We start from the raw sequence: 15,486 nt of genomic DNA, 5'->3' as shown, positions 1-15,486 counted from the left end.
TCCACGAGCCCCTGAGCTCCTGCAGGGCCTGGACCACACCTAGTTTTTCTCACTGTTACATCTCCCTTGCCAGGCACATCGTAGGCGCTTAATAAGTATTTGGTGAATGAATGGCTTGTTCGGTGACAGTCCAAAGGCTGGGGGACAGGGGAAAAGCTCCCTCCTGCCGGGCCCCAGAGGGGTGGCGCTGATAGAAAAGAGGGTAGGATAAGGCCTCCCGCAACGAAGCGCGCACCCCTAAGGCCCCTGCCAAAAAGAGCTTCCTGAAGGCGCCGGAACTGCGAGAGCGCCAATGTTGGCCCAAGGCCTGACCCGACGATCCCAGGGACCCTCGCCCTAACCTGCCCCGCCTCCTGGACCCCAACCCCAGACTCGGCCCCGCCCGAAGCTTCGAATCCTGGGTCCCGCCCCTGGCCCCCCCTCGGCCGACCATGGCCCCGCTCCTGGGCCTGCCTCAAACCCTCCCCAGGTATCGCCTCCCGAACTTGAGCCACACTCCAACCCTCTCTTCAAACTCCTCCCCGCTGCCCACACCCTGGACCCCTCGCTCCATCTCGGCCTCGCCCCAAGCCCAGCTCCGTCTTGGCCCCTGAGCCCAGCCCGGACCGGCCTCCCAGGCCCTGTGTCCCTCCCCGTACCGGCCCCTCCCTAAGCTCCGCCTCCCAGGGACGGAGCTGCGCCTGGCCACGCCCCAGGGCCCGCCTCCTGAGCGCAGCCCACAATCCGGACTCGGCCCCGCCTCCCGGAACCCGGGCCCTGGCCGTGTACTACGACAGAGTCAACGCCCCGCCCCGTCCCCGCCTCCGGAGCCCTTCTCTTGGTCTGGCCTTAGCCCCGCCCTAAGACCTGTCTACTGGGCTCTGCTCCGAGTCCCACCTGCTGAACCCAATCATCGTTTAGCCCCGCCCTAATGCCCGCCTCCAGGACTCTTATCCTGCCCCCACGCAAGGCCCCGCCTCCAGGACGCCACCAACCTGGACGTTTCCGAAGCCCCGCTTCCAGGATCGCCCTATCCTGGTCCCGCCCCAGGACCTGCCCCAACAACGCTTATCCTGGCCCTACCCCAGGCCTCGCCCTCTTGGCACTCATCCTGGCCGCACCCCGGGCCCCGCCTCAGGGTCCGCCCCCGGGTCCGCCCCCACGTCGCTCCACCTGGCCCTACCCCGGGCCCCTCCCCCTCTCTGCCGCGACTCACTGCCTCGGGCCTGCCCCTTCTTCAGTCCAGGGCCGGCTTCCGCCCGGTCTCCCAGCAACGCCGCGGCCCCGCCCACGTCATGGCGCCGGAGGAGGATGCGGGGACCGAACTCTTGCTGCAGAGTTTCGAGCGCCGCTTCCTGGCGGCGCGCGCGCTGCGCTCCTTCCCCTGGCAGGTGGGCGGCGGGGAGCGCGGAGAGGCCCGCGGGGCGCGGGGGAGTCCAGGGACAGACGGGACGGGTCTCCGTGCTGAAGCCCCCGGCGCTCCCGCCACGTGAGTGCCTGGGCTCCCGACACTCAGGGCCGCGCGTTCCGGTCCCCGTCCCCGGGGCCTGGCCAGAGTCGCTCGCACCGCTCCTGCGGCGGAGGCTGGGGACGGCTCCACGGTCGGCTGGGGGCCGACGCGCGCTCGGTGTGGGCTACAGTTCACGATCGTTTTCACGACTTTTTAAAGGCAGTAATCGTTCTGGTCACTGGGACACAGCTGCCCTCGCCCATTCTAAAAAGTCAGCGCCCTCAGGACCGCGGGTAACCACGTTCTCCCGAGCGCGGTGACCAGATCACAGGCTGTCCCTCGTGGCTCAGTGTTCTCATCTGTACATCGAGCACTGCACAGAATCGGCTCATGCGCTGAGGCTCTCACGCCTGTGATGGAAGAGACAGAGAAGGGAGGGGGTGGCCTCTCGTCGCCCTGGGGACCTGCCATCCACAGCACAGGCTCATGGCAGGCAGCAGCCTCCCTTCTGCCAGCAGAGGGGCTTAATGCACCCGGCCCCATTTGTAATTCATGTGCGGTGAGCTCACTGGGATGAGGCAGTTTGGATATCTATTCCTCCCTGGGTCTGCCCCATTTTATGGGGTGGTGCTTAATCATTTGTGTTATTCCATTGACATAAAATATTTAGCACTCAGAGATCATTTCTGGTCTGGAGAAATTTGTGCATTTTTAACCCAAAATAGAAACTTTCATAAAAGCATCATAGGTCTCCATTCAGTGTTGACTATAATTTGTTCACATGCCCACGCTGAATGCTGATGGGCTCACCCTGAACACCCACGAGGTGGGTACTATTGTTATCACTCACATTTGACCAGAGGGATTGTTTGATTCGGGTGCAGTAGTTGAGAGTTCAGACCCAGGAGGCAGCCTGCCTGCTTCGAATCCCGGCCCAGTCCCTGGCCCTGTGTGACCTTGGGCAAGTGACTGCATCTCTGTGTGCTATTGTTTTCTTATTAATAAAATGGGGGATATAATGACACCTACCTCTCAGGGTTGAGTACAAAAGCCTGTGGATCAGTGCCTAGCTCATGGGAAATGCATGTTGGTGTTAAGTAGTGTTTTTATTCAGTCTCCAAATGTTTAATAAATGCCTTCCGTGAGCCAGGCACCATGGATCAGCAGTACCCATGACAGATGAGGCTCTGCTTGCATGGGAGAGCCAGAGAATAAACAAATAAATGAATAAACAAGAAAAGACCAGAAGTGGCTTTAAAGCCAATAAAACAGGGAAATGGTGAATGGAGCAACTGGGGAGAAGAGTCACCAAAGTCAGGGAATCAGGGAAGCCTTCCTCAAAGAGGTGACATTTGAACTGGGGCCTGAGTGGTGAAGCAGTCAGGCATGGGAACGGCTTGGGGAACGGGATATGCAAAGGCCTTGTGGTGGAACAAGCCAGCGGTGGTTGAGGAACAACAGCAAAGCAGCCAGTGTAGCTGGAGTGGAGTGAGCAGGGTGGGCAAAGGGTGAGGGAGAACAGGCCAGAGAGAGGGATTAGGACCAGGTGTTGTAGGGCCTTTTACGGCATGGAAGGAGCTCTGAAGCAATGAAGTGCCTTGCCCTGTGTCACATATGAGCCAAGACACATATGAACTGCCTAACTCGGGAGCCAAAGCTCATTGCTGGGCTTGAGGCCGCTGTAAGAGGACAATGTAATCCAGGCTGATCCAGGCACATTCTGCATTTCCACTTTAACGCAGATGGCAAGCCCATCAAACCCTGGTGCCATGGCTGCCCTGGTAATTCCTGGCTGACCCGTGCAACCAGGGAGGTGGCCCATGACCCAGGTGGCAGCTAAGTAGCCAGGACTAATGCCGCCAAGAGACAGTCTTCTAGCCTTCTTCCTGTGACTCATCCAGGTGCACCCTGCAACATCTGAAGGTCAGGCTTTCAGCCGCTGTGGCTTCCACTTCCAACTGGCTCCACGTCCCCAGGGAGAGATCACACAACGCTTTGCCAGCACATTCTATTGCGTGTTTAATGTTCCCGTGAATGCGCCCTTGAGATTTCTCTCTCCCCTCCACACAGAGCTTAGAAGCAAAGTTAAGAGACTCATCAGATTCTGAGCTGCTGCGGGATATTTTGCAGAAGGTAAGAATCCCAGAGTCCCTCGGACTCATGACCCTGCCTCCTGAATCTCTCTGGAAGACCTGCTAGAAGAACCACAGGTGTGCTTGTACCCTTTAAAAACACCTCTGTTCGGTCGGGAGATCGAGACCATCCTGGTTAACACGGTGAAACCCCGTCTCTACTAAAAAATACAAAAAACTAGCCGGGCGAGGTGGCGGGCGCCTGTAGTCCCAGCTACTCGGGAGGCTGAGGCAGGAGAATGGCGTGAACCTGGGAGGCGGAGCTTGCAGTGAGCTGAGATCCGGCCACTGCACTCCAGCCTGGGTGACAGAGCGAGACTCCGTCTCAAAAAAAAAAAAACACATCTGTTCAAAGAACAAACCCATTGAGTCAGCACTGCAGGTGGGTGTCAGCACCTCCGACAGCTCCAGCTCTTTCATTTTCTAAGACTTAGACAGAGACATCAGAATATACAAAAATCTGCATGAGAAGGGGGGAATCTAGGGAATGTTTTTTAAACCATCCACATCCACAGCAAAAAGAGAGATGACAGGTGCAAAACAGCTTCTAGCATTTGGGAGATGCTCAGAGACTTTCTTTTTTGCATACATGAGACCTGTCCTGCCCACTCCTGTCTCTTCTAGACATAAGTGGGCCCGTGCTTTACCCAGGGTGGGGTCTGGACTCAAGTGCATCCGCATGCAGGTGAGAGGCAGGATCACCACCCGGCCCAGCCACAGCCTGACCCTGGCCTGTGGGCCAAGTGCAGATCACCTTGCATCCTGGGTCTTCACCTTCGAAGGGCCATGAGCCCTTCTGAAAAGACAGAGCAATAGACTCCCTCCCAGAAAGACGCGCATCAGAAGAATACATTTTCCATACAAACTCAGGGGAGGCAGACATCCTCCACCCCCACCCACCCAGCCCATCCTGGGAGCCCTGGTTAAGAATTCCTGTGCTAGAAGTGAACCAAGATCATCCACATGGAAAAGATACAGCCACAGCAGGGAAGACTTTCGGAGCAATACAGTAGGTCAGGGCTTCGAGCATGGAGATACCTGAAGTGATCTCACACCCTGCTCTGAGTTTCACCCTGAGCCTCACCCTCGTAGGTGGTGAAGCATGAAATGTAGGGAGAGCTGCTTTAAAACCCAGCAAAAGGCTGCGCACAGTGGCTCACACCTGTAATCCCAGCACTTTGGGAGGCTGAGGTGGACAGATCACCTAAGGTCAGGAGTTCGAGACCAGCCTGGCCAACATGGCAAAACCCTATCTCTACTAAAAATACAAAAATTAGCTGGGCGTGGTGGTGCACACCTATAGTCCCAGCTACTCGGGAGGCTGAGGCAGGAGGATAGCTTGAACCTGGGAGGCAGAGGCTGCAGTGAGCCAAGATCGTGCCACTGCACTCCAGCCTCGGCAACAAAGCAACACTCTGTGTCAAAAAAAAAAAAAAAAATGAAAAACGAGCACCAGCCTGAAGGGCCTGAGTGTTGCGTGGGTTACTTTGCTGCCCTTGGGCAGAATCTGCATCCCTCCCAGCCAGCAGGCACTGTGGACCATCTCCTCCCTCCCTCCAGGCTCCTGTTTTCCTACCGTCCCCACTCCTGCTGCACCAGTCCCTCTGCCCTCCTTTCCAAGCGCCAGGCCATGGCCACCTCGGAGCTTGCACCGGCTGTTCCTGCTGCCTGGAACTTACTCGTCCTGCACTTGGCTTCTCTCGGCTTTAGCTGGAATGTCACCCTGAGAGTCCCCTCCCCGTCCATCCTGTCCCCAGGGACACACGCTCCAAGAGAGCAGGTGCCCAGTGGGCCTTCCCACCTCTTTCATACAGCCAGACAGTTGGCGACTGTCCTTCCTGCAAACCCTGGTTCACACTGGCTCCCCTGGGAGGGAGGTGGTTAGGCCCACATGCCCTGTGTTCCTGCTCAGAATGGGCGTTAGAAACAGGCCATAGCGGCGGGGCACGGTGGCTCACACCTGTAATCCCAGCACTTTGGGAGGCCGAGACGGGCGGATCACGAGGTCAGGAGATTGAGACCATCCTGGCTAACACGGTGAAACCCCGTCTCTACTAAAAATACAAAAAACTAGCCGGGTGTGGTGGTGGGCACCTGTAGTCCCAGCTACTCGGGAGGCTGAGCCAGGAGAATGGCATGAACCCGGGAGGTGGAGCTTGCAGTGAGTTGAGATCCGGCCACTGCACTCCAGCCTGGGCGACAGCGGGAGACTCCGTCTCAAAAAAAAAAAAAGAAAGAGGCCATAGCCTGTGCCGCTGCAGCGGAAGCATTTTTAGGAAACGGCTTATATCTTAAGACAAACTTCAGATGCGTGGGGCCAGAACGCTGTGTCCATCTACATCTTTGCTGAGGGATTGGGTAGCCCGGAGTTTGCCCTCTGCTGTGTTGGCTTGAAGCTCATAGGAGACTTCAGACGGGGTCTCCCCAGCAACCAACGTTCTGTCCTTTGCCGTAGACTGTGAAGCACCCTGTGTGTGTGAAGCACCCGCCGTCAGTCAAGTATGCCCGGTGCTTTCTCTCAGAACTCATCAAAAAGGTCAGTTATCGGCAGTGTCCGCCCAGTAGCCGGACAGCATAGCCACCTGCGTGCTCGAGCCCCTGTCCTTCCCAGGCCCTGGGCCTGCTTTGCAGACCCCAGCATGGCAGGCGCCTCCCAGGCAACTGGCTGCAGCTGGGTGTGACCCATGGGAGACAGTGCAGGGTGGGAATAAGGGGAGGCCAGCGTCTCTCCCTCACGCTGCCTCCTGGGGTCTCCGCAGCAGCTGCTTCTCCGGGGCCCCAGCTCCTAGCATATGGATTCTCATTCCTACCAGGCTGGCCCAGCCCGCGGCACTGGAACCCTCGCCCACACCCTCTGTCCTGCCCGCCCACACCCTCTGTCCTGCCCGCCGAAGGGTTTGGAGTTTGCTGTTCTTATCCGTCTCTGGGTTGCGCCACGGGCCCCTGTTGGAGGGTTTAGCTCTTTTTTTTTTTTTTTTTTTTTTTTTTTTTTTTTTTTTTTTGAGACGGAGTCTCGCTCTGTCGCCCAGGCTGGAGTGCAGTGGCCGGATCTCAGCTTACTGCAAGCTCCGCCTCCCGGGTTCACGCCATTCTCCTGCCTCAGCCTCCCGAGTAGCTGGGAATGCAGGTGTCCGCCACCTCGCCCGGCTAGTTTTTTGTATTTTTTAGTAGAGACGGGGTTTCACCGGGTTAACCAGGATGGTCTCGATCTCGTGACCTCGTGATCCGCCCGTCTCGGCCTCCCAAAGTGCTGGGATTACAGGCTTGAGCCACCGCGCCCGGCCGGGTTTAGCTCTTAACATACCTTTGGAACTAGTTCCCCTGGTGAATTCTCCGCAGTGATCCTGCTGGAATCAGCTCTTTCCTGACTGATACAGGATGGATTTTATTTTTTACTTATTTATTTATTTACTTATTTGAGACAGAGCCTCACAGTGTTGCCAAGGCTGGAGTACCGAGGCGCAATCTCGGCTCACTGAAACCTCTGCCTCCTGGGTTCAAGCAATTCTCGTGCCTAGCCTCCCAAGAAGCTGGGACTACGGGCACACGCCACCAGGCCTGGCTAATTTTTGTATTTTTAGTAGAGACAGAGCTTCACCATGTTGGCCAGGCTGGTCTCGAACTCCTGACCTCAGGTGATCTGCCCGCCTCAGCCTCCCAAAGTACTGGGATTACAGGCATGAGCCACTGCGCCTGGCCTAGGATGGATTTTAAAGATGGGCCCGAACATGCAGGGTTTGACATGAGGGAGGATGTCAGAGAGGCCGTTCCTCAGTAGGCAGTAGCAGACCTGCTGAGTAAAAGGGCCACACTTTTAGCAAAAAAACAATCCCCTGCTTCTCCAGTACCCGCTTTCTCCCTAGTCCTTCCCAAAGGGTACATCTGTGGTCACCAGCAGGTCTGCCCTGTGCCACCAGCAGAGGGCAGCAGTCACCCAGTGTACCCTGCTGCTGCCCTGTGACTCGTAGGCCGGGGCCAGCTGTGGAGAAGCCACCTGCTGACAGCCACGGCCTGCAGCACGGGCCGCCCTCCCAGCTCTGCCTGGGCGCACTTAACAGCACCTTTGGTTTTCCTCCTCTCTGTGTTTCATCCAAACACAGAGCTCTGTCATGGTCACGCAACAGCTCTCACGGAATCCTTGTCTCCTGCCCTAGACTACCCTAACCCTACCCTCTCAGCACCTCTTGTTGAAGGCCCTCCCATCCAGGCTTCCCTACCAAGTGAATTATTTTTTTACAGACAAGGTCTCTGTTGCTCAAGCTGTACTCAAACTCTGGGGCTCAAGCAGTCCTCCCATGTCAGTGTCTAGAGTAGCTGGGGCTATCGGCACACACCACCACAGCCAGCAAAGTGAATATTTTATATGCCACCTGGCCAGTATTACACCATTCTGTCGCAAATCTCCCCTCCAAACTTGGTGAAAATCATCTGGCCATTTTTACATATTAGAACGAAAGCAAACAAGCTCTCTGTCTGCCCCCAGCACGAGGCTGTCCACACGGAGCCTTTGGACGAGCTGTACGAGGCGCTGGCGGAGACCCTGATGGCCGAGGAGTCCCCCCATGGCCACCGGAGCTATTTGCTGGTATGAGAAGGGCACCCTCCTCCCCCTCACAGCCCAGATACCCTTCCTGCACAAAGTGAAAACACGGGTGTGGGTTCAAATCCTGACTCACCCATTCTGCAGTCTTAGACATGAGGTCTGTTAACCTCCTTTAGCCTCAGTTTCCCTGTCTGTAAATCAGGCACTTCAACAACAGCATGTCTCATGGGCATTTGTCCAGTAGGTAACACACACTACCTGCTTCACAAAGACCTAATGCCCAGTCCTCAAAGAATACTTGACAGGGCCGGGCACGGTGGCTCATGTCTGTAATCCCAGCACTTTGGGAGGCCAAGGCGGGTGGATCACCTGAGGTCAGGAGTTCGAGACCAGCCTGCCCAATATGGTGAAACCCTGTCTCTACTAAAAATACAAAAATTAGGCCGGCGCGGTGGCTCATGCCTGTAATCCCAGCACTTTGGGAGGCTGAGGCGGGCGGATCACCTGAGGTCAGGAGTTTGAGACCACCCTGGTCAACATGGTGAAACTCCGTCTCTACTAAAAATACAAAGATTAGCAGGGCATGGTAGCAGGCGCCTGTAATCCCAGCTACTTGGGAGGCTGAGGCAGGAGAATCGCTTGAACCCGGGAGGCGGAGTTTGCAGTGAGCCAAGATCGTGCCACTGACTCCAGCCTGGGTGACAGATTGAGAATCCATGTCAAAAAAAAAAAAAAGATAAAACATAGATACAGAAAACCACAAAGGAAAAACATAGCACACTGAATCATCACAAGGCAGCCACCCCTTCATAGCCACACCCGGCCCCTCCCTGGCCACCACTGACCTGTGCTCCATCACCAGAATTCCATCGTCTCAGGAATGTTCGATGAATGGAATCCTGTGTGGCCTGAGATGAACGTCTTTCACGCCGCGTGATACCCTTGAGGCCTGTGCAAGCTGTTGGCATGTCAACAGTTAGCTGCTTCTCATTGCTGAGTGGTGATTGGTCCTGTCATGGTTTATTCAGTCATGGGGTGGATGGCCACTTGTCTTCTAAGCCACTTGTCTTCTGATCGCTAGACTGATTCTCGCGCCCTCTCTCCGCGCAGCCCTCGGGAGGCTCGGTCACGCTCTCCGAGAGCACAGCCATCATCTCCCACGGCACCACGGGCCTGGTCACATGGGACGCTGCCCTCTACCTTGCAGAATGGGCCATCGAGAACCCGGCAGCCTTCACTGACAGGTGACCTCGGGGCACAGGGCGGGGCACCGAGGCAGGCTTACCCTGGTGCAGTTGCAGACACGGTCCGCTTTCCTTCTGCCAGGACTGTCCTAGAGCTTGGCAGTGGCGCCGGCCTCACAGGCCTGGCCATCTGCAAGATGTGCCGCCCCCGGGCATACATCTTCAGCGATTGTCACAGCCGGGTCCTCGAGCAGCTCCGAGGGAATGTCCTTCTCAATGGCCTCTCGTTGGAGGCAGACATCACTGCCAACTTAGACAGCCCCAGGGTGACAGTGGCCCAGCTGGACTGGGACGTCACGACAGTCCGTCAGCTCTCTGCCTTCCAGCCAGATGTTGTCATCGCGGCAGGTAATGCCCAGCCCCGGGCACCCTGCACAGGCAGTGTCCTTGCAGCTCCACCCAGCTCTTGGCTCTGGGAAAAGGGAACAAGGGACGCTGTCGGGCATGGACATGATGGGGCTTCCAGAAGAGTTACTCTGGGCCTCCAGGGTGACATCCAAGGACAAGGGTGCCTCTTAAGGTGACCTTGAAGCCGCAGCCCTCTTGTTGGGGACAGGCATACTCCCGTTACAGTCGTCACCACATGGCTGTGTCCCAGAGCCATGCCCCGTGTCCTTCAGAGACCACAGGAGGAAAACAACCACTTCTGGGACAAGGACAGGGCCCGTGAGAGAAGGTGGTGTTTGGCTGGGCCACCGAAAACCCCTTGCCTCTGCCGGCACACTCAGTCCCCTCTGGTTGAACAGAGCTCGGCCTGTGACCCTGGGTCCCAGCCCTGAAACCACAGGCCCAGCGGTGGCCAGGGACACAGGCCCTCCCCTGCAAGCCAGCACACAAATCGGCAGACGCCTGAAACACGACGTTCACACCAGGGTCAGGCTTTGCGTCATTCAGAGCCCTCTAGATAGGCTAAGAACCAGAGCTGTTTTTTAAGGAACACCAGTGAGTCTGGAGACTTTTTCTTTTGCTTTGGTCTTTTGCAGCTTTCTCTACTAAGGGTTCTCCTTTTTCACCCGGGTAACTGCGTTTCCATCTAATGGCACAAATGGTCAGATGGCATCTAATAGTCTCATGTGACCGCTGCCTCTCTGGCCTCGCCCTGCGGCTGAGGTCAGCATGACCTGGAACGTTCCACTGGTCCCTTTCAGTAACCTGAAGCTTTCACTGTAGATGTGCTGTATTGTCCAGAAGCCATCGTGTCGCTGGTCGGGGTCCTGCGGAGGCTGGCTGCCTGCCGGGAGCACCAGCGGGCTCCTGAGGTCTACGTGGCCTTCACCGTCCGCAACCCGGAGACATGCCAGCTGTTCACCACCGAACTAGGTGAGCCCCTACGCCCTCCTGGGCCTGCAGGGTCCCCAAGCTGTCCCTGCAAGACTCCAGTGGAAGTGAAAGAACTTGGCACCGGAGAAAAGCTAGGATGCCCCACACCCCCACACCATGCGGGGAACTTAGGCAGAGCTGGCAAGCAGGGTGGGCTCAGGGCATGGAGGGGCTTGGGGCAGGAGGAGGGCAGCTCAGCACAGGGAGGGAGGGTCTGAGCCCAGCAGCCCTACTATGTGCTTCGGAGCAGAGTTCCCTAAGCCCTTGGGCCTCGGTTTCCTCATCTATAAAATGGAGGTGGTGGGAGAGGCAGTCGGGGTCAGGGCTGGACACAGCTGTGGCCTGCAGGATGCTGGAGGACAGGCTGTACAGGCAGACCCACCACGCCACTGTCCTGAGCACCCAGTCAGTGGAGGACGAACAGGGTGACTATAGAGAAGGGGAACTGGCCCCGCAGTGGGCCAGCCACTGTCCTCAGAACTGACATTTGTCAGCCCCCAGCACCTGTGAGGGTGTGCTGTCATTGTCCCATCTCTCTAACAAAGACACTAGGGCACACGGAGGCCAGGCGACTCCCGAGCTCCCACAGACTGCAGCCCGGCCGCCTGGCTCCCGCGCCTCCACACTACACCCATGCCCCCCAATGCCACCAGCCTTTGCCCCAGCTCCCCGAGCAGAGCTCCTCCTGGCAACCGTGCGCACAGATGCACCCGCAGCAGCCTCTGCCTGCACACACAGACAGACGACCCAATGCCTGTCCACATGGGGAGCCTGTTAACTACACAGTCAACAAACAAGCCAGCACACGAAGGCACACTGGGTTCCATGAGAGTCCCGCACGACCTCGCACAGCAGGCTGGCCAGGCACGGGGCTCAGGCCTGTCCTCCCAGCACTTCAGGAGGCTAAGGCAGGAGGACTTCCTGACCCCAGGCATTCAAGACCAACCTGGGCAACGTAATGGGACCCCATCCCCACAAAACATACCAAAACTAGCCGGGCATGGTTGCACATGCCTATGGTCCCAGCTACTCGGGAGGCTGAGGTGGGAGGGTGGCTTGAGCCCAGGGGGTGGAGGCTGCAGTGAGCCGTGATCTCACCACTGCACTCCAGCCTGGGCAACAGAGCAACACCCTGTCTCAAAAAAGCAAAAAAAAAAAAAAAAAAAAAAAAAAAAGGAAGTCTTTCTTCAGATACTTACGTGAAAAAATACCTGCAGTATGGTTTAAGTGAAAAGAGCAGTGCCAAACAGCACATATAGTATAAGCCCCCACCCACCTTTTTTTTTTTTTTTTTTTTTTGGAGACAGAGTCTGGCTTTGTATTGCCCAGGCTGGAGTGCAGTGGTGCGATCTCAGCCCACTGGAACCTCCCACCTCCCAGGTACAAGCTATCCTCCCATCTCAGCCTCCTGAGTAGCTGGGACTACAGGCGCATGCCACCACGCCCAGCTAATTTTTGTATTTTTTTGTAGAATCGAGGTTTTGCCATGTTGGCCAGGCTGGTCTCGAACTCTTGACCTCAAGTGATCTGCCACCTCAGCCTCCCAAAGTGTTAGGATTACAGGCATGAGCCACTGCGCACAGCCCCATTTTTGTTTAAAAAATAATAATAATCACCCACACATGGTTGTGAGTACCTATATTCCCAACTACTCAGGAGGCTGAGGCAGGAGGATGGCTTAAGCCCAGGAGTTTGTGGCCACCTTGAGCAATATAGCAAGACTTCATGTCAAAAAAAATTTGTCACAATAATCATTTTCACATTAGTAGACCTATAGAGGAAAACCTAGAATATATATATGGCAGGCTTGTCCAATCTGCAGCCCAACACAAATCTGTAAACTTTCTTAAAACAGTATGAGGTTTTTTTGTGATTTTTCTTTTAGTTCATCAGCTATTGCTAGCGTTAGTGTATTTTATGTGTGGCCCAAGGCAATTCTTCATCTTCCAGTGTGGCCCAGGGAGGCCAAAAGATTGGACATCCCTGATATACACGTTAACAGAAGGATGATAGAGACTTCTACACGTTCATGTCTGTACTACTTCATTTTTATAAATACGCATTTTCCACTCGTAACAAAAAACTGTAAATGAAAATCATCCCGGGTCACAGCATCTCACGCCTGTAATCCCAACACTATAAGAGGCTGAGGCTTTGGGAGTCTGAGGTGGGCGGATCACCTGAGGTCAAGAGTTCAAGACCAGCCTGCCCAACACAGTGAAACCCCATCTGTACTAAAATCACAAAAATTAGCCAGGCGTGGCAGTGCACGCCTATAATCCCAGCTACTCGGGAGGCTGAGGCAGGAAAATCACTTGAACCTGGGAGGCAGAGGTTGCAGTGAGCTGAGACTGCGCCCCTGCACTCCAGCCTGAGGAACAGAGTAAAACTCCGTCTCAAAAAAATAAGAGAGGCTGAGGCAGGAGCATCACTTGTGGCCATGTGTTCAGGACCCCATCTCTACAAAATAAAAACACTACTGGCATGGCGGCACGCACCTGTCATCCCAGCTGCTTGGGAGGTGGGAGGATTGCTAGAGCCCAGGAGTCGAGGCTGTGGTGAGCAATGACCGTGCCACTGCACTCCAGCCTGGGTGACAGAACAAGATCGTATCTAAAAAAAAAACGAAAATCACTCTGGCTACTGGCTCTTCAGGCATCTGTGCTTATCAGAACACTAGCCCCTTCTAAGCTTTGTGTGTGTGTGGTTTTGTTTTTTGTGGGTTTTTTTGTTTTTTTGTTTTCTTGAGATGGAGGCTCGCTCTGTCACTCAGGCTGGAGTGCAGTGGCACAATCTCGGCTCACTGCAACCTCCGCCTCCCGGGTACAAGTGATTCTCCCGCCTCAGCCTCCTGAGTAGCTGGGATTACAGGCACCCGCCATCATACCTGGCTGATTTTTGTATTTTTGTAGAGATGGGGTTTCACCATGTTGGCCAGGCTGGTCTCGAACTCCTGACCTCAGGTGATCCGCCTGCCTCGGCCTCCCAAAGTGTGGGGATTACAGGCGTGAGCCACTGTGCCTGGCCGCTTTCTAAGCTTTGTGAAGAGTGGATTGACTGAGCAGCCAGGTAGATGTGGATTCAGATCTCTGCTTCTGTCCCGCTGTGCCAAGCGCTGGGGCAGACACGGGCAGTGTGGAGAACGGCACGGTGCCTGCTGCTAGCCACTTCTATGCAAAACGAGATTTCTGGTCCCATCCTGGAGACCAATTCTAGGTACCTGGGTGGGCCTGGGAACCTGTGAACCAAGTAACCTGACTTGGACACCCCCCCACCCTGCCAGGCCTATTCTAGCAGCCCCACACAGTAAGCTAATGTCCTGTCCCCAAACACCGCCATCCTGAAACACATGTGATCTGTTTCCAGGCCGGGCCGGGATCAAATGGGAGGCCGAACCTCGTCATGACCAGAAGCTGTTTCCCTACGAGGAGCACTTGGAAATGGCAATTCTGAACCTCACACTGTAGGCCTCACACACGCCTTCCAACGTGACTGTGAGAATCAAGTCACTATCGTGGGAAAAATTTTTATATGGGAAAGCGGATAAAACTTTCAGTGGACTGGAATGTTTGAAGAATGTTAAATTCCAAACCAGGAACCACAAACTGCCCTCTAATAAGACATCGGCTGTCTAAGCGTGGGGGTGCCCCCTTTCTGCCAGCAGTTCTGGTTCTTAAGAAAATCACCATATATCAGACGTGAAAATTCTGGCTCCAAAAACAGCATTTTCTTTGCACAAATAAAAACGTGTGTATCAAGTATGATGTTCCCCCAACGTGGACACACTCAGTTCCTCACAAAGCCAAGCCCGCTGCAGATGCCACATCCCTGGGCTTACGGTGCAGCCGGTGCTTTTTTTCAAGACAGGAATCAAAACGTTAGGAACACGGCAGAAAGGCGACACCTGGAGACCAAACACAGGAGGAGGAGTCCTGCAGAGGTCATGGGGAAGTCACAGAACAGTAATACGCTAGCAGGGGCATGGGGCGTGAAGAACAGAAGAGAGGAAATGTTTCTGAGCCTCCAAAGAAGAAATTAGGGCCAACCACAGCTTCCGGGGTCCCAACCAATTCATTCACCAGGCGGCACCACTGCCGTCATTTCAGCTACTGGCCACTGGGAGGCGCTGCTTGAAAGGGTTTGCCCTGAGACTCCCAAGAAGCTGTAGGGAGGGCAGCCGGGGTCCTGGGGTTTTAGCCTCTGGCCCAGGAGTCATGTGTCCATAACCAAAGGGAGCACAGTCTGCACCCAGCTCTCATCCCATCGGAGCTGCTCCGACTCCCGCAGGTTCTTCCGGAACTGGTTTAGCTTGCCCGCAGGATCAGGGAAGTTTGAGAAAAGCATCTGCGAAAAAATAAAGAGCAGAGCTTACCTCATTGCCTGTCCCCACCCCATCCCAGGTCCCTGACCCAGCAACACCCCCTCCCAAGTCCCTAACTCCCTCACTTGGACTCAGACCCTTCACGCCCCAGCAGCGCTCCGCCTCCAACTTGACATCACACTTTCTGGAAACTTCCCCACATATCCCACTTTCCCACACTTGGTGCCCTGGAGCACCTCCCAGCCTCTACATGCTGTGCCTTCCCCTGGAGCACCCTCCTCTCGGCCTCTGGCCAACACAATCCCACGCATCTGTGCGTAACAAGGGGGTGTCAGTGTTCTTTTCAGCCTTGCTAAACTGTCTGAATCAAGGAGCACAAACTACAGCCTGCAGGCCAAATCCAGCCCACAGCCTGTCTGTATATAAAGTTTTATTGGAACAAAGCCACACCCCTTCATCTACAGATGATCTGTGGCTACTTTCACACCACAGCAGAG

General features: G+C 55.5%; 2 protein-coding genes across 13 annotated transcripts in view; one reads left to right on the top strand and one right to left on the bottom strand.

Moving 5' to 3' along the window:
• The first annotated feature begins 982 nt into the window (after positions 1–982).
• Positions 983–14,427, top strand: EEF2KMT (eukaryotic elongation factor 2 lysine methyltransferase). 4 transcript variants are annotated; one of them, XM_001100213.5, is made up of 8 exons: positions 983–1,370; positions 3,500–3,562; positions 6,017–6,097; positions 8,045–8,146; positions 9,215–9,348; positions 9,431–9,696; positions 10,519–10,668; positions 14,035–14,427. In XM_001100213.5, the coding sequence occupies exons 1-8, from the start codon at positions 1,275–1,277 to the stop codon at positions 14,133–14,135; spliced, it is 993 nt and encodes a 330-aa protein (XP_001100213.3). In that variant the 5' UTR covers positions 983–1,274; the 3' UTR covers positions 14,136–14,427.
• ALG1 (ALG1 chitobiosyldiphosphodolichol beta-mannosyltransferase) overlaps positions 14,374–15,486 on the bottom strand; it is a 51,213-nt gene continuing 50,100 nt past the window's right edge. For all 9 annotated transcript variants that reach the window (XR_013411530.1, XR_001441633.3, XR_013411529.1 and 6 more), the window contains one exon: positions 14,374–15,012. Coding sequence is in view for 6 of the 9 variants with exons in the window: in XM_077985555.1 (XP_077841681.1) it covers positions 14,881–15,012 (132 nt within the window). In the remaining 3 variants the exon portion in view is untranslated. The remainder of the gene's footprint in view (positions 15,013–15,486) is intronic.

Source organism: Macaca mulatta, chromosome 20 (genome assembly GCF_049350105.2).
Source record: "Macaca mulatta isolate MMU2019108-1 chromosome 20, T2T-MMU8v2.0, whole genome shotgun sequence".
NCBI classification, from domain to species: domain Eukaryota; kingdom Metazoa; phylum Chordata; class Mammalia; order Primates; family Cercopithecidae; genus Macaca; species Macaca mulatta.
Note: the sequence above shows the minus strand (reverse complement) of the source record. Positions and strands in the feature narration are given on the sequence as shown.

Bases quoted from the DNA above. Each gene is read 5' to 3' on its own strand.
- EEF2KMT (XM_001100213.5), top strand. From the start codon at position 1,275: ATGGCGCCGGAGGAGGATGCGGGGACCGAACTCTTGCTGCAGAGTTTC. The intron at 1,371-3,499 runs GTGGGCGGCGGG...CCCTCCACACAG, and splicing joins TGCGCTCCTTCCCCTGGCAG to AGCTTAGAAGCAAAGTTAAG. The intron at 9,697-10,518 runs GTAATGCCCAGC...CTTTCACTGTAG, and splicing joins AGATGTTGTCATCGCGGCAG to ATGTGCTGTATTGTCCAGAA.